This window comes from Mustela lutreola, chromosome 1, assembly GCF_030435805.1.
Source record: "Mustela lutreola isolate mMusLut2 chromosome 1, mMusLut2.pri, whole genome shotgun sequence".
In the NCBI taxonomy this organism is placed as follows: Eukaryota; Metazoa; Chordata; class Mammalia; order Carnivora; family Mustelidae; genus Mustela; species Mustela lutreola.
Genome location: NC_081290.1, coordinates 151,678,569 through 151,697,413, shown reverse-complemented (window position 1 = coordinate 151,697,413; position 18,845 = coordinate 151,678,569). Strand labels below are relative to the sequence as shown.

Here is an 18,845-nt window from a genome sequence, read left to right as displayed (position 1 = left end):
TTCTTTTACTACATTGTACCTACCTTTCTTTCTCTTCCTTTTCCTCCCTTTGCAAGCTAGACGTCATAGGCATCATTTTGTTCTGTTGATAGCCCATGGTCTTAAGTAATACTGATCCTGTTGCCCAACAACGTGAATATACTTGCCACTACACAACTGTACACTTAAACAATGGTTAAAATGGTAAATTTTATGTTAAGTGTATTTTACCACAATTTTTAAAAGGTGCTCAATAAGTGTTAAATAAATAATGAGTATTGAGCTTAGATAGTCACAAATACAGTTTAATATCAGCTGTTGAGCTGTGGGAAAAAGCATAATAAATGAGATCTGAAGTGACATTTCAATTTTCTTAATAAACACTTGAGCAGTAACAGTTTGTTTGTTTTAAGTAATACTGATCCTTCAGCTGATTCTAAGCAAGCCAGTGTGTTCTGTTGAGCCAACACTGCCTTTTCTGAGGGTGAGTGAGGAGGCAAATATATATGAAAATCTGTGTGTGCTTGCTTTATGTATTTCCAGATTTCTTGTACCCACAGAACCTCTGGAAGTGTGCAGCTAGTGTGTTTTTATGAAATTTGCACACCATCCCATGAAAACTGTCAGGTATAGGACATATCATAGCTCACATGAGAAGGTGGGAGTGATTGATAAATTATCACTGCATGTATCAACATGATTAAATCTCAGAAATAACACACTGAAAAAAGTGAAGTACAAGATATGTAAATTATGGTGTCTCTTTAAAAACACATAGCCATATTGTGAATGCTTATACATAAAAAGCAGAAAAAATTGATAGGTATGCTACACACCAGTTGCATAGATAGTGATTACCTCTACACAGGCAGAGAGAGGAATGAAATCTGTAAAGTACACAAAAGGGGCTTCGACTGTTAATCACACACATGAAGCAAAAATGTTAATGTTTTTTAAAATTTTGGTGGGGATAGTAGGGTGTTTCTTATGTAGTCTTTAAATTTGTCTTGATGTTTGAAAGAATGTTGACGTATTTCCAACTTCAGTGACCTGGTGTGCTCACTCTGAACACAGCCTGACTGGTGTCATTCAGGTCAAAGGGGAAAGGAGTATCAGCAGTTAGACGGGTGAGATGCTGCACAAGCGGACGCCGGGAGGGTGCTGGTTGAGAGGACAGTCGACAGGAAGCTTACTTTCAAGGTATAAAATTATGCAAATTCAACAGGGTTAAAGTGAGATGGTTTCTTTTATCCCATTCCTCTTTCATTCCATATTGTAACCACCAGTAGAAAGTCTGTAATGAGTGGGAACTTCACAGAGAGACATAGCATGTTGTTAAAACTGGTCTCTTTCTGGATGAACCCGTTTTGAAACCATAAATGTTAACTGGTAATACTGTACATGGTAATTTAGTATTGCATCGACTACCTCTCCCAGACCACCCCCCCCAACCAAAGGCTTTGTTTATTCATTTACATACAACCTGATCATGTGGAAAAACCACTAGGCTGGAATTCAGACAACCTGGGTTCCAATTTCAGTTTGGCCACTTACAGATTATTTGTTAACTCAAGGAAAGCAACAATCTCTATGAGCTTCACTCTTCTCTTTCAAGTTGGAGATACACAAACTCTGCCTATTTCAAAACTACAAAGCAATATAAGCATAGGTTTACATTTGTTTAAGTTGGAGGAGAGCATATTTTATCTATTTTAGGAAGCATAAGATGGTGGGAGTTTGGTAGGTTTTTGTTTTGTCTCTTTCTTGTTGTTACCTGCTATCCATAGAAACTGCTTTATATTTACCAAAGAAGCTCCGTCTGGGATTTTGAATTTTTGGTTGTTCTCCAACATGTGTTTATAGTTCTATCACAAAAGTTATCAATGTGGGCTTTATTTTGGTTATTTACACGTTGCATTTTCCAGTCTTTCTCATAAGATCTTTTTCATTCTTGTGTTCTTGTGTTTTAGTGCTTGTGTTACATGGTGGGTGCTCAGGAAATTTAATTAAATTAGACCGGACCGTAAATTTTTTTCAACTTTGGGGTTATTCTTATTAAGCCATGCCATCTGCTGGTTCCCTAGTGTATCTGTCAGTCAGCCTGAATTCCTGTTGAAATTCATGCTGAAGCATTTGTGAGTTCGTGTGTTGGGCAATTTTCGCACGTCCTTCCACTTCCTGTGGCAGGTGCTCTTCTTTCATGGAACCAGCAGCGAGTTCTTTTTCCTCCAACCCTCTTTTACCTGTTGGCCACCCTTAAAACCCGGAAAAGTGGAGTTTCCATTTCGAAGCCCTGGAATGACCAGAGAAATATAACTGGGCATGCTCAGTAGGTTGCCTTCAGTTGGAACACTAATATGTCTTGAGTGCTTGTCGATGCTGCTTGTGTCGGGATTGCACACATCAGTCTCCCAGCTTTATATGGGGAGATTGCAGCCCCTCCCACCCTCTTGGCGCTCGGTCTTTTTTAATTTTATCCGTGTGCCGAATTTTGGAGCCAGCCTTCCCGAATCTCTTGACCAATCAAGAGAACACACATTGTTGCCTAAGAGACCCCGGATGCCAGTGAAAGGATTTATAGGTGGTGATTGGATTACTGGAAGGAAGGGCGGGGGCTGGACAGAGTCAAAGAAAAGGCTGCCATGGAAACACTAGCGCTTGAGGCTTGAAGAGGGAGGTGAGCTGAAAGAGGTGAGAGCTATGGGCAGTGCATGAAAAGGATGGAGACTCTTTTCAGATCTCCACTCTGAGATCCTCATGGGCCTCTTACAAACCTTGTTAGTGCTCCTGGGGATAATATTTTGCTCCGTTTCAACTGCAGTTAAAATGCCAGGTGCTTCATGCTTAGGAAATTAAGAACAGTTCATTATTTCTGTGCCTATCAAACACTAACCTGTTGTCGTTAGTGTAGTTTTTGCTTTGTGTCTAACTAGTTGGATAGAAGATGAATTCGTATTTAAATCTAACCGTACTTTATTTCCTAATAATTTCCTGATAATTTAATTTCCTTCGCTAATGATACTGCATTGCACAATGTGTGTTGGCAGAGAAATTCAATCCTATTCTGCTCTGTAAATTCCAAGTAAAAATCCAATAATCCTGAGTTTAATTCCAGTGCTCAAGTCATAATGTTCTGAGTTTTATCCTACATTTCTATTAGTTTTAATCTTTAAACTGCTTCTTCTCCACTATTGTATTCATTCACTCAGTTGATTTGACAAATATTTGAGCACCAATTATGTAGCACTGGGATTAGGATTCACGTGAACAATGTAAGAAAACCACATGAGGAAAAAGGCATCAGAGTTCTGTACTAATTGTTTTGTACCAAAGTTCAGTGTGTCTGGGTAGATAGTGCATGGGGAGGGGGGTGAGAATGAGGCTGAAAAGGTAAATTGAGGTAAATTCATAGTGGACATAGACTTCCGTGATAAGGAGCCTGGTTATGCTGTAGCTATCAGAGAGTCTCTGAAGGTTTTTGAACTGAAAAGTGATATAAGATTTTTTAAGATTTTATTTATTTATTTGACAGAGACAAAGAGAGCAGGCAGGGGGAATGGCAGGCAGAGGGAGAAGAAGCAGCAGGCTCCCCACTGAACAGGGAGTCCGACATGGGTATCCATCCTAGGATCCTAGGATCTAATGAAATAATAGATCCTAGGATACTGGGATCAGCTGAAGGCAGAGGCTTAACCTACTGAGCCACCCAGGTGCCCTTCCACTGGTCTTTTTTATTTTTCTTAAGGCTTTATTTATTTATTTGACAGACAGAGATCACAAGTAGGCAGAGAAGCAGGCTCCCTGCTGAACAGACGGCCTGGCACGGGCCTCGATCCTAGGATCAATCCCTGACTGAGATCATGACCTGAGCTGAAGGCAGAGGCTTAACCCACTGAGCCACCCAGGCGCTTAACCCACTGAGCCACCCAGGCGCCAATTTCTTCCTATTCATTCAAGGAAAAGTTAAGGCCCAACATCCAAAGACAGCCATTAAGGTGGAAAGAGGTCACACAAAAAACAACAGGAAGCTTAGATGTGGGAGGAGAGGAAGACAACTTGCTTTGTCTTGCTGACAGAGTGGGGACAGTTACTTCTTCTGTATGTTATATAAAAATGTCTGTCTTTGTAATAGTCCTAAGTGTTAATGCCGTGAACATGTGTGTGCATGCAGGAATGTACACTGCTCATCTTCTGGAGTGGAAGGAGGGGGAAGAAAACACAAAAGGATAATGACAAAGCAAGAGCAGGACAACCCCATTTGAATGCTTCAGCAGAACTGTATTACCAAGAGGGCTGTATGTCCTGAAAACCATGATGATGGAAAAAGGCTAGTTCAAATAATTTCTAACTGTTAGGAACCAGGCAAAAAGAAAACAGAAAAGAAAAAGAAAACTGTTAAGGCCCAGTGCTGGGCCTTAAGGAAGCCCAAGAGAAGCTACTTGGTCTTAATTCAGAAATTGTGCCTAGCTTGTTTCCTCCACAAACTGGAAAGTTCTCAGCTTACAGGAGGAGTTTTTCACCTGGGGTGAGCAAAATTTTATGTTCATGAGCATTTTTCTAGGGAAGGGATTCATAGCTTTCATCATGTTTTTGAAGAGTTTTATGGCCCTTAAAAAAAAATTAAAAACAACAACTGGTTTAAAGAGAAGAAAAATCAAACATAAATAACAATACAAAACAAAAAAAAAATGTGATTTTTAACTGAGCAGATCTAGGCTTAGAGACCACACTTTGTATCTATAATTTGCCCACTCACACATACTTTTATAGCTGCCAATTAATAATACTGTAATGAAATAATTTCTTGTACATTTTTCAATTTGGCTAACCATGTGTGACTCAGGTAATTAGGTGTTAGAGGTTGGGAAGAATGTGAGTGCTGATGTGAGTCCTCTTTATACCAGTGGTTTGGTGGCAGTAGGCAACTGCCAAGAAGCAATTGGGTAATGCTGCCCCTGTAGTTTTCAAACATTGGCTTTATCTTCAGCTATAACTCAAACCTGAGAGAGAATATTACCTGTTAAAGGAGAGCCTCAGAGATTTCAGACCTAGCTTTTGGGGGAATCCCATATCAGCCAAAAAGTAATGTTTTATTTTTTAATTGCCCAGTCTTTGCTGCTGTATAGTAATTTTTGGAGCCCATAGATCAGGGAGGCAAGCCATGGCTTTAATATGAAACCCACCTTTAGAGAGGAAGGAAGGCAGTAGCAAGTAGAAACTCTGAGGATATAATATTGAAACTATTGGGGTGCCCAGGTGGCTCAGTCATTAGGCATTTGCCTCCAGCTCCGGTCATGATCCCAGGGTCCTGGGTTCAAGCCCCGAGTCGGGCTCCCTGCTCTACGGGAAGCCTGCTTCCCCCTCTCCTACTGCCCCTGCTTGTGTTCCCTCTCTCACTATCTCTCTCTGTCAAATAAATAAATAAAATCTTTTAAAAAAATTTTTTTTTGCTATGGCCCTCCAATAGTTTTGTTTTGTTTTTGTTTTTGTTTTTTAGGATTTTATTTATTTTTTTGAGAGAGAGAGACAGACAGAGAGCATGAGTGGAGAGAGGAGTAGAGGGAGAAGGAGAAGCAGACTCCCCACGGAGCAGTGAGCCTGATGTGGGCCTTGACCCCAGGACCCTGAGATCATGACCTGAGCCTAAGGCAGTTGCCCAACTGACTGAGCCACTCAGTCATCCCCCTCTGACGGGTTTTGAGGCACTCTGTCAAATTCTAAGAAAGGTTGCAGGAAAGTTACTAGTTAGTGAGACTGCCCATCTGTCAGGCACTCTGTTGGACCCATTTTCTACAATCCTTGAAACAGTGGTTGAAGGTAAATGCAGATAGATCAAAAGCTCAGATAGACTGAATAAGTTGCAAAATGTTATACAGCTAGTAAGTTTTAGAGCCAGGATCAAACCTGTATAAAGTAAAAAGTTTTGTATTTTTTTTAATGTAAGCAAATATAATATTTACAATGTAAGTAAATAAGCAGAAAGAAGAAATTCATTGCAAGGATAATCAGATAGCTTACCAAAAATGGGCAAGAAAGGATAAGGGGCTTCTGAGGGGTAAAGCAGCAGCAGCAACTTAACAGGGCACTGATGCTATTGTTAACAACCACCTCAGCTGTCAAGTTAGGAGGAGCCAGCGTCAGTCCCACTGGTGTAGCTTGGTCTCATGACCAGGTCCTGGCTGGGGAAGGAGAGATGACCTTGATTAACCAACCCAGCAGATTCTAAACAATAAGGGGCAAGTAATTCTTCATGGAAATTTAAGTGTTTTAATCAAATAAACAAAGACATAGACTGGGTGCCTAAAAAGAGCACCTTTCCCCCAGTAAGCCCAAATATATCCATCTCTAAAGGCTCAGATTTGTCCACTACACTATTCTACTTCTTAAATATGGTATCAAGCTAGAACCCTTGTTACTTAGGTATCACAGAGAGGGGAGGAAGAAAGACAAGGGACCAGGATGGAGTGATTTATATTGCATTATGATTTTATAAATTAAATACTTCTTTCTGGCCAGGTGGGTATGTTCTTAACTAGAATAATTTAAACAGACCTGATCTGATTTCTAGTTCCACAATCTACTGTCTGTCTGTATAAACTTAGGCAGGGTGTGTAACATCAGTGAGCCTCATTTTCTTCATCTATAAAATGAGCTAAAACCCACCACCTTCCCAGATTGTTATGAGCTTTAATTAAGCATTCCAATAAAGTGCCTGACCTATAAAATGTTCCCAGTACATGTTCTTCTCCCTCCCCAGTTCTCTCTCTCAGTGTACTAAAAGATGGCATGGTCTTAGTATTTTTAGTATTCTGAAGATCCTATGTTTCTTTTCTTCTGATAGGTATGGTTTTTCTTATGGAAGAATATTCTGTTATTTCATGATGGCATTTGCACCTCCAAAAAGTACAGATGCCCCCAAAATGCAGACAAAGATGAGTACCTGGACACCTCTAAACCATCAGCTTTTGAATGACCGGGTAAGTGACCAGAACTATTTTATATCTGTGAGGTTAGTCTGTGAGGAGTTCCCAGAAAAAGATTTTCTTGCTAGAATTGCAGTTACTGAATAATGCTGCACATTTAACCAAATAAAATGAATAAATCTCAACTGATGACTCATGTTACTCAGCTTCTCCTAAGAAGTTTATTTCCTATCTGCTTTCTGAGGAAGCACTCACAGAATAATACACCAGAGGATTGCAGAGGTGGAAAGCCGAGTATCATGCTGGGGTGTCATTGGCCAACCTCTGGGGATTTCTATTCCTGCTTCAGTTGGGGGCAGAATTTACCAACAGATCAGTGAGCTCCTATTATCAAACCCTTTATAAGGACCACACCTAATTGTCAGTAAAAAACAATCAACATCAATAAGACTGACCTCATTTTCTTGCTCCTACACACCAGTTCCTCCTCCTGGTAAAAGGCATCACTTTACACCAAGTCACTCAAGCCAGAATTCATCCTCCTCCCTGCCAGCTCTGGGTTGGTATCTCCCAATTTACAAACTAATAACTTAGCCCATTACTTATGGCATAGAAGACACTACCATTTCATAGGAAAACACAAGGTTCTTGGGTCAGAGACAAAAATCTTTGTTACTCACAGTGCAGCAAGTGGCAGGAGCAACATGTTGGCATTGGTTCTCTTCGCCCACCGTGTCCCACAGGAGTGCTCCAGAAGGCATGGAAAAATACTACACACACCATGGGTTTGCATGACAACTGAGAACAGTGAGCCCAGGGAGTCCTTTGCTTTTATAGTAGGCAGTAACAGTCTGTCCTTGGTCCCCAAGGGAGATAGCACCTCATTACTCAAGGTTGCCTTGCTCCAAATGTACCTTGGAGAAATGGCCCAAGGAAAGAGCAATGGAGAGCTGACCCTCTTGGTATTCCAAGACATTTAGGAGTGTGAGATGGAGGCCCAGGGAGATATGTCTACCAGCACCCCCTCACTTCCACACACAGTTCATTTCAAGTTCTAGAAGTCTTCCTCTTCATCTGGGCCCCTCTCCTTCATTCATCCCTTTGCCTTCAGCTTCCCATTGTTGATTCACATCCTCATCACCCTCACCCTTTGCCCAATGCACTGCTGTAACCCCTAGCGGGTTTCATCGCCTCTCTCCCGACCAATCCATCTTCTATTCTAGTCCCAGAGTGATTTTCCTAAAATACCAAACTAAAACAAGAAAAATAAATAGAATTAAAAGCTAAAATAAAATACCAAGGTCATCCTTTTGTGTGAAAATGGTAATAGGCCCTGCTCCAAAGAGAAGATTCCAAACCCCTACACGTAGCACTGGGGGCTTTTCTTAAGTCAACCTCAGCCAGCCTGTCAGTTCCAAGCCCTGCCCCTGCCTCCTCCTATCCTAGGCCCAGACCAACAAAGTAGCCTCCAGATGAGCCAGGCCCTCTCACACCTCCACTCCTTCGCTCCCCTTGTTGCCTCCCCTATGAGCAACTTGAATGTCATCTTCTCTGGAAAGCCGCCTCCTGTTTGCTTCTCTTTGCTCTCATCACTGTTTATCCACTTTCCCAGTCAGCTGTAATGTGTTAAGAGTTGAGATTGTGCCTTTTCTCTCTGTATTTCCAGTGTCTGGCATAGTTCCTGAGATACAAAAGATGGAGTCAAAGTTCAGCCATCCTCCCTGGGACCTCCTTCATGGAAGCTCCCCTTCCTGTTCCTACATCCCTCCTGGGTTTGACCCTTCGCCTCTACACTGAACAGATATGCTAACTACCCTGGGAAAACATGAGCATCAGTCTGACCCCTCCTGTTCAGTACTTTCCTGTTCTACTCCTCTGATGTGAAACGTGAGCAATCTGGTGAGAGAGAGAGAGCAGCCAGTGTAGTGATCGGAGTAGTGAGAAATAAAAGGGAGAGAGACTGAAAAGGAAAAAGATAAAAGAAGTGAGGAAAGAAGAATGAGGCATAGAATAAGAGGAGAGATCAGGAGAAACAAAAGGAAAGACAGAGAATGAGAGACTGAAATCCGGCCTTCATCTGGCCCTGAACACAAGCAAGTCTATGGAAAGCCCTTTATATTCAGCTCAGCAACTGCTTACTGAGCACCTGTTCGTAAACGTTCTTGGCACTCCAACAGTTTATATAACGGCTTCTCTGCTTCCCCCCACCCCCAAAAAACTTCGGTTTTTAGTTTTGAAATCTGTTTTCTCCTAGAATCGTGAAGGCTTTACACATACGTGAAAAAGTGACTTGAATTGAAATACGTATTTGTTGGATGCCTTGATTTCAGAGATTTTCTTTGAAAAATTAGAGGAGTCTAGATCAATTTAGCAGCCAGGGAGAAAGTATCTTTTTTTTTTTTTTTCATATGTTATTCTTTTATGTGACAGAGAAAGAATAAGCAGGGGGAGAGGGGAGGCAGAGGGAGAGGGAGAAGCAGGCTCTTGCTGAGCAAGGTGGGGAAGGGCTTCATCCCAGGACCCTGCGATCAGGACCTGGGCCAAAGACAGCTGCTTAACCAATTGAGCCACACAGGCGCTCCATTGAAAAAAGGCTTAATTGCCTGATTTCCTGTTGCAGGTTGGTTTACTAGATAAGTAGACTCTGAGATTGGCATGTAGGGCTTCGACTGTGGAGGGCTCTCTGGACCAGCACCAGGGAAGGGAGGGGAAAGGAGGGGAGGTGGGTGAGGGGAGATGTAGAGGGGAAGGGACAAAGGCCACATGTTTGAGGCCTGGCCCTGTAGCCACCAGCCTTTATAGTTCCACGGTGGGGCGCCTGGCTGGCATAGTTGGTGGAGCATCTGACTCTCGGTTGTGTGTTTGAGCCCCACATTGGGTGTAGAGGTTGCTTAAACAAACAAACAAATAAATAAATAAATACTTCTACACTGACCATCTAGTAGGGACTACCTGCCCCTGGAAGGGCCTGACTTTGAATAAAGCAGAGCTCTCAAGTTCATGGCTGAGAGCCAACAGCACTCCCAACAGGTAGGTGAATAAACCCCAGGCGGTGAATCACAGCCCTCATCTTATCTTGAATTTTTAATAGCTTTTGTCTGAAAATGATAATTTCTAGAGATAATATTTATTTTGTTCTTTAGACCTCTCGTTTTTATTTTTTAATTTTTTTTTTAAGATTTTATTTATTTATTTGACAGAGAGCACAAGCAGGGGGAGCAGCAGAGGAAGAGGGAGAAGCAGGCTTCCCGTCGAGCAGGGAGCCTGATGAAGGCAGGGCTCAATCCCAGGACTCTGGGATCATGACTTGAGCCAAAGGCAGATGCTCAACCAACTGAGCTACCCAAGCATCCCATAGACCTCTCTTGTATTTTTAAAGATTTTATTTATTTATTTGACAGAGAGAGAGAGAGAGAGAGAGATAAGAAGTAAGCAGAGCAGAAGGCAGAGAGAGAGGGGAGAAGCAGGCTCCCTGCTGAGCAGAGCCTTAACCCACTGAGCCACACAGGCTCCCCCTAGACCTCTCATTTTTTAAAAAAAGCTTTACTTGTTTGAGGGGGATGCAGAGAGAGAGAGGGACAGAGAGAATCTTAAACAGACCCCCTGCTGAGCAAGGAGCCCCACCCAGGGCATGATTCCACAACCCCAAGATCATGACCTGAGCTGAGGTCAGGAGTTGGACGTTTAACCAACTAAGCCACCCAGGTGTTCCTAGCTCTTATTTTTTTTTTATCAAGGAGTTATTTTGTGGTTTAGTTAAGTTCCAGTTTGTACTAAAATTATTTTTTAAAATTTGTGCATGTATATATACACATATGTATATGTAGAAAAATATATAGACCCATATTAAATTTGTATCCAGGTATACCAAACTATTTTTTTTTTAAGATTTTATTTATTTATTTGACAGAGAGAGATCACAAGTAGGCATAGAGGCAGGCAGAGAGAGAGAGAGAGGAGGAAGCAGGCTCCCTGCTGAGCAGAGAGCCCAATGTGGGACTCGATCCCAGGACTCTGGGATCATGACCTGAGCCGAAGGCAGCGGCTTAACCCACTGAGCCACCCAGGCGCCCCTACCAAACTATTTTTTTAAAGTAATCTCTATACCCAGTGTGAAGCTTGAACTTACAACCCCAAGATCAAGAATCACTTGTTCCAGTGATTGAGCCAGCTGGGTGCCCCAATCCCAAACTATTAATAATGGTTTCCAGGGGAGGTGGTCCTGTAGGAAGAAAGCTTTCATTTTTTACTTTACATAGTATAATAAAATTTCTAAAATTCCAAATTTGAAAATAATCTCAAAATTATGTAAATAAAAGTAAAGAGAAAGCAATAACTCTGGGAATTGAAAATTCTGGATCCAGATCACTGATACTTCCCTGTCTGACTTGAGTAAGTCACCTACTTTCTCTGGGCTTTACCATCCTCCTTATAAAATAAGTGAGTTGGATGAGATTACCTCAGAGGTTGTTTCCAGATCTAACATTCTGACTGTATAAAGGGTATTAAAAATAGACACCACAGACACAGCTTGGCAGAAGGTGTCCATACAATAATTGTAAGGATTTTTCTATACTTCTAAATAGGGCATGTGTCACCAATGATCAGTGTAATTTTGAGGTCCTTGTTTTTATATTTGTTTTATTTTTGTCTGTCTTTGATTCTGTAGTAAGATGTAAAATGTGTAACTATTTCAGTCTTAAAAAGGGTCACAGGATTTAAAAAAATTTTTTTTTTACTTAAATTCTAGTTAGTTAACATACAGTGTCTTATTAGTTTCAGGTGTACAATGTCGTGATTCAACACCTCCATACAACACTCAGTGCTCATCGGGGTACAGGAACTGAACTTCACAGCAGACTTAATGCAGAGAGATTGAGGGGTGCCTGGGTGGCTCAGTGGGTTAAAGCTTCTGCCTTCAGCTCAGGTCATGGTCTCGGGGTCCTGGGATGGAGCCCTTCATGGGACTCTCTGCTCAGCAGGGAGCCTGCTTCCCCCACCCCCATCCCCACCTGCTTCTCTGCCTGCTTGTGATCTCTGTCAAATAAATAAATAAAATCTTTAAAAAAAAAAAAAGGAGAGATTGAATTCAAATTCAGATGCCTTCAAAGACAGCATGATCAGCAGGGGCAAATATAACAGATTTCAAAATAACTTGAGCATTTCAAATTTTGAGAGGAAGAGTGTTTTAAAAGTGGGCATTTCTTTGCCACCTAGCCATCTAATGTTTTAATTTTTTTTTAAGATTTTATTTATTTGTCAGAGAGAGAGAGTGAGCATAAGCTGGGGGAGGAGCAGGCAGAGGCAGAGGGAGAAGCAGGCGCCCCTGCCATCCAGTGCTTTAATTGAAAGTAACCAAGATTTCTTTTTCGAGACGTAGTACAGTACATGTTAAAAGGTGTTCTGAGAAAAAGCACCTTGTTGCCATTAACCAATCATAATTTTGGAGCCCCTAAATGTCTCACTCCTACATTGTAATGACGTCACACGGCGAAATATGTAGCTGCGCTGTCAACAGACTAAAATAACAACCGTAGGATTTTGACTTAACAGCAGGCTCCAAGTAAACTGTGATATAAACAAACTGCAGTAACTGCAGTGCTCTGCGAGGAAAGCAGACCCATTTTAATATTTCTGTTTTAAATCAATACTTTGTTTTCCAGCTCTTTAAGATGCCAAACCTGATTGCAAGTCTTTGGAATGAAGACTTGCTCCAAACCCGAGGCACTGATGAATAATGTGTCCCAAATTCTCTTTCTTGCAAGAGTAGAGTCAGACCCAGATCTGAGCTTGTCTAGTGGTTTTCCTCTCTCCCATTGGTCTCTACCCGGGTCTAGATGCCTCTGTAAGAACTGGATTTGCTTGGACCTCCTTAGACTTGGTTATTGGCCCTCCAAAGACTATTGCTTTAGGGACAGTTAAGCATTCGACTCTTGATTTCGGCTCAGTCATGGTCTCAGGTCTGTGAGATCGAGTACTGAGTTGGGCTCTGCACTGGGTGTGGAGCCTGGTTCAGATTCTCTCTCTCTCCCTCTGCTTCTGTCCCTCCTGACCTTCTAACAACAACAACAACAACAAAAACAAAAACAAAACCTCACTGTTTTAGCCTGAGTACACTCCCACTTCCCACCCCATTCCTTTCCTGCTACCTTCTCACTAACTATCCTTCCCCCTCCAAGTCAATGCCCCTTTGTTTCCAATGCCCCATATTGTCACTGGGCACCATGATGGTCATCTCATCCTCCTTTGGAAAAGAGGTTATGATCTTAGGACTTAATATTTTTTCCTTCCCCCAACAGTTATTGCAAATGTAGGGCTGGATGTCAGGATGAGGAAGACCATAGTTCTAGTGAGGAACCAGTAAAGAGTTGAGCTGAACAGACGGCTTGGAACCAGTGATTTTTAAAAATTCATAAATGTAAGCTTTTGGGCCTCTGCTTGTCCTTTCTAAAATAAGGAAATTCAAAAGATCTTAGGGGTTCCTTTTAGCTCTAAAATGCTACGACTTTGGGGGCGCCTGGGTGGCTCAGTGGGTTATAGCCTCTGCCTTCAGCTCAGGTCATGATCTTGGGGTCCTGGTATCGAGCCCCACATCGGGCTCTCTGCTTAGCAGGGAGCCTGCTTCTCCCTCTCCCTCTGCCTGCCTCTCTGCCTACTTGTGATCTCTCTCTCTCTCTCTGTCAAATAAATAAATAAATAAAAATCTTTTAAAAAAATAAAATGCTATGACTTTTGAAACATTTTTGTTGTTGTTCAATCAGCAGGTGTTTGAGGGCCTGCCTTGCAACTTAGATTATAGAGAAAGTGGTTGTAATCCACATGGGAAGATAAAATGACCAGAGATGATGAGGGCCATAGCAAACTCTATAAAGCCCACGTGGAGCATGGTTTATAACTGGAAATTAGTTGGGAGGAGTTTGATCCCCTGGGCCTCTGAGAAGTACTGGAGCTGGTAACTTGGATCCAACAACAGATGACTGGTAGACTTTGGTTAGATAAAACGAAGAGTTCAGGAAATATCTGAAGCCACATTTTTAAATCTTCTGTACTCTATGGGTTCTCTTCTATTTTCATCCAGAAATCCCACATTTATCTGTTGCCATTATTTGAGAGTCCTAATAGCCCAGATGAGGGTTAATAGGGGGCAGGGGAGAAAGGCCTTCTTTTTCTTCTTCTCCAATATGAGAAAAATGTCTACCTGTAAGCCAGGAGCAAAACTGACATTTCACTGGCCTTGAGGTTGTTTTGAACCAATTATTTTAACCCCCCTTTTGTGTACCCTTTCAAACTAGAGTTTGAGAGTCTAAAAAAGGAAGAAAAGCATTATCCATTAGAAGCATAAAACCAGATCATCATCCTTCTCCACAAAAAAGGAAAGAAATGGGCCTTAGTTAGTCTCCAAGTGGGAACATTCTTACAGCACTAGAGAATTTAGGCAGTGCTAAAAGTAAGGGGAAAACATCAATCCCAATTTTGAAAGCTGACAGAGGGCCTGAGTGTGGGGGGGAGAGAGACATGCACATCTGTTCGTGACTCCCTTGCTTCCTCTCTCCATAACTCCCTCCCCTGCTATTCTCCTTTCCTCATTCATTCAAATACACATATGACTGGTGCTCAGGAAAACACCTCCACACTAATATATAAATCCACCCACATTGTACTGCTACATCCATGAGAACATTACTTACCACAACCAATTCATTCAATCCAGCAAATAGGAGTACCTGTAATATGCTATGTATTCTACAGTAGAGATGTAAAAATGGCATGGTGTCTGTGCTAACGAGTATATCATAATAAGCCTGTCCAGGTAAACACCGAGTTGTGAGCCCAGAGGTACACATACACAAATTTCTAATCCCGGAAACATATCAGTACATGTACATCCACGATATGTGTACATGACAAAATATAAAAAACAGAGCTGCTCACATAAATTTCACGCATTCTCATATGATTGATATTTGAGAGAGGATCTCCATTTTCCTCTTTTTCCTTTGTCCATTTTTTCATATCTTTTCAAATTCTAAAACTGATTTCGCCTTACAGTTCCATTCTTATGTCTTTCCCTTAACAAAAAAAAGCATTGCTTTTCTTTAAGATGAATTATTCCACATGGAGAAAGTGAGAAAAACTATACTGTCTCCAAGTTAAAAATAAGGAAAGTACCCTCTCAGGAGTGAATTCTGTCTTTTTATACTCATTGGAATAATGAAAAGACTGTCAGTTTTTATTTATTGATACTTGAATGATATCTTTCTTATAATGAGTATTTTGAACCATGAAATACAAAATCATGCCATTCTTTTTATTTATTGTAGATATTTGAAGAAAGAAGAGCTCTGCTTGGAAAATGGGTAACCATTTAAAATATAGTTACTTCTCTGTTATGTTATGTCACATTATCATAGAGCACAAAGAATTCAGTTTGAACATAAGGTAATAAGTGATCACTCATTGCCTGAGAAATTTGACTGGTACTCTCTGTATGTATCAGTTAGGGTTCTATACTCACAAAGTAGGGTTTGTAAAGGTGAGTTGAATCTGAGACGACAGCTAGCTAACCAGTCTATGTATTTTGCTATAGCATCCCAAACTTCTGTAGATACTTTGTTAGTGAAACTCATTGGAGACAGCATCTTGTCCACTGGTCAGAGATGTTATAATCCAGGTCAGAGATGTTCCCTTAATGAGAAAACATTGACTGTACGCTTTAAAGGTGAGATATTTCAAGTTGATTACACATAACAAGAATTAAGAACCCTAAGTAGATAGGTAAGTGGGTAGCTTATAAGCAACAGGAATTTATTTTTCATAGTTGTAGAGGCTGGGAAATCCAAGATCAAGGCATCGGCAGATTTGGTGTCTGGGGACACCACTTTCTGGTTCATAGATGGCCATTGTTTCACTCTAACCTCACATGGCAGGAGGAGGGAGGGAGCTCTCTGGGGTCTCTTATAAGGATACTAATCTCACTCATAAGGGTTTCACCCTTGTGACCTAATTCCCTCCCAAAGCAACCCCCTTCTAATACTACCACCTTGTGGGCTAGGTTTCAATGTATGAATTTGTGTGTATGTTGACAAAAAATACTATTTCTTAATGTTCTTGGTTGTCATAGTTGGTCATTCGTTCTTTTTTGTGTTGATCTACAAACTGCAGTCTAGGATATTTGTTAACTTAAGTAAATTTTAAAAAATTATTTGCATAGTATATCTGGAAGGATACGCAAGAAAAAAGGCAACATTTGTTTCCCCCAGGGAGAACTATAAATCTGGAACAGGGTAGAAGGGACTCCTTTAGCCTGTTGTACCTGTTGTACCTTTTGATTTTTTAAAATTATGTGACTGTATTACCTATTCAAAATAATAACAATATTTTGTAAATATGATAAAAATTAAGAAATTAAAAATATCAAAAATTTAAAATCTAGCTAAGTTTTTCTCATATCCCATTTATATTTCTAAACTAGCTTTATGTCTGTTACCAACAACTTAAAAAGAGATTTATTTAGAATAAGTGTTTTTTTATACTGTCATTCCACATACTATCAGTGGAAACCCCTAATTAATGTAACCAAGGCCAATGATCAGCCAGTATTTGATGTGACCAACTTTTCATTAGTTGGTAGCATTACCAGTTGTTAAATATTTTTTATACCATTCTGGAAAAAATTCAAGATCTTTATATTTTTTTAAAGATCTTGCTTTTCTTTTCTTTTCTTTTCTTTCACCATAGCAAATAGAAATACATTTGCAAAGATGTCTCTTTTCCAACACACTCATTTACAGGGGGAAGACATGGTTTTATATCTTGTCCTTTACATATTCCTTGACACTACCAGGCATTTAATAAATGCTTTCTAAATAAATAAGTGATACTTACTGGTTTTTCTCTTTTGTCCCACAACAAACGTATACTTTAAAGTCACTGTATCATGTGGTAGTCCGTATACCTGCACAAATGCCACGTGAATTGTTTGAGGGGCATATTTACAATTTGCCTTATTTAATTTTCTCTCTCCATTTTAGTTTTTATTATTTTTTAATTTTTTTATGATTTTATTTATTCATTTGACAGAGAGAACACAAGCAGGTGTGGGGGGGTGGGGGAGTGGCAGGCAGAGGGAGAGGAAGAAGCAGTCTCCCCGCTGAGCAGAGGGAGGAGGGGCTGGATCCCAGGACCCCAGGATCATGACCCAAGCTAAGGCAGATGCTCAGCTGACTGAACCACCCAGGAACCCCCACATTTTAGTCTTTTTGTTTATTTTCAGGAATACCATAAGAGGTTGATAACATTGAAATACATTTCCAAGAAAAGAAAGGAAAAATAAGTATACAACTTTTTTTTCTTTTTTTTTTTTTACTTAGCATGACTTGGGCTATTCATTGTAGGAATCAAGTATCAGTTTAAAGCTCAATCTAGTATTAGAAGTAAATCTAGTATTAAATAATCTGGACGGGGCACCTGAGTGGTGAGATTCCCAACCCCTCCTTTTGCCTATATGACAAAAATTGAGGAGCTAGATAATATCCAATGTAAGTAAGGATTTATTGGAGAGTAGGAAGATATGCATAAACACAGTCAGAGGGACTGTAAAGTGGTAAAGACTTAAAAGACAATTTGATGGTACTGATTGAAGTTTTAAATGCAAATGTCCTTTGAACCTGTAATTCCACTTCTGTTTATATGTACTAGAGAAATACTCACACAGGACACGAAAAGGCATGTTTCAGAATATTGAAGTTGTTTTTTTTTTCTTTTCTTTCTTTTTTTTTTTTGTACTGTAAATTGTGTCAGTAATAAATTGAGTAAATATTATGGTATAGCCATGACGGAGGAATGAATGAGAAAATGAATATGCCATGAAAGAATGAGAAAACAATATGCTCTGGGTTTACTACATGTCAGGTCATTTCTGGCTATATATTCTTGTGTTTTTAAACTGCTGCACAGTATCCTACAAGGAGGTTATACTCTAATGTATTTAATTGTTTCTTTATTGATGGCTGTATGTGTATGCTAATGCATAGAAATGGATAATTTCAAATTGTGCATAGTGTCCATCTAGGAAGATAGAATGAGATTGGATGGCAAAGAGCAGTTACAGAGGATTTTCATGTTTAATTGTATATGTACCTTTTTGAAACTTTTAAATAATAATGTGTTCTTGCTTTAATGTGAAAATCAGTTTTTGGTAATAGGACTCAGAAATTCAACCAGAGGGATGCCCCAGTGACTCAGTTGGTTAAGTGTCTGCCTTTGGCTTAGGTCATGATCCCCAAACCCTGGGATCATGACCTAAGCCAAAGGCAGACACTTAACTAACTGAGCCACCAGGGCATCCCTGTGCATAGGGCTACTCATCAGAGAACCTGTTTCTCCCTCTGCCCCTCCCCAACTGGTTCTCTCAATCTTTCTTTCTCTCTCTTTCTTGCTCTCTCTCTCAAATAAATAAATAAAACATTTAAAAAAAAAGTCCACCAGATTGAGATAAATAACCAATAGGCAAACAATAACAGGCCTTCCTCTTCATCTTGTGCCTCACACACTGTGAACTTTTCCTTGCCTTTCGTTGTGAGAGGAGTGGAACCTGAAGGCTCTAGCAACTGCCCTCACTTCCTGCAACTGCAGTAAAAATCCTTGGAGTAACTATTCCAAACACGGGATTTTTACAATTCTATAAAAAGGCCTTACAATAATTATAAAATATAAGCATATCATAATTGTGATATAATATAACATAGCATAATACAATTGATATAAATAATATTTTAAAAAGGGAACTAACTGTAAAGGGAGGTATACTGTAGGTGATACCAGGTTGGAAGAATGGTCCTAGCTACTCCCCAAATCTCACATCTTGGATCTCTACTATGTTATGGGTATTTTTACTTGAAAGGTGAAAATGGGAGGGATGTAGGACATTATCAAATTCCTGGA

At 40.4% G+C, this 18,845-nt stretch overlaps 1 protein-coding gene across 6 annotated transcripts in view; it reads left to right on the top strand.

The window, feature by feature from the left end:
- The first annotated feature begins 2,581 nt into the window (after positions 1-2,581).
- The window catches only part of FBXO16 (F-box protein 16), a 53,340-nt gene continuing 37,076 nt past the window's right edge, over positions 2,582-18,845 (top strand). For all 6 annotated transcript variants that reach the window (XR_009354479.1, XM_059176757.1, XM_059176765.1 and 3 more), the window contains exons 1-3: positions 2,582-2,670; positions 6,821-6,956; positions 15,224-15,259. Coding sequence is in view for 5 of the 6 variants with exons in the window: in XM_059176757.1 (XP_059032740.1) it covers positions 6,858-6,956; positions 15,224-15,259 (135 nt within the window). In the remaining variant the exon portion in view is untranslated. The remainder of the gene's footprint in view (positions 2,671-6,820; positions 6,957-15,223; positions 15,260-18,845) is intronic.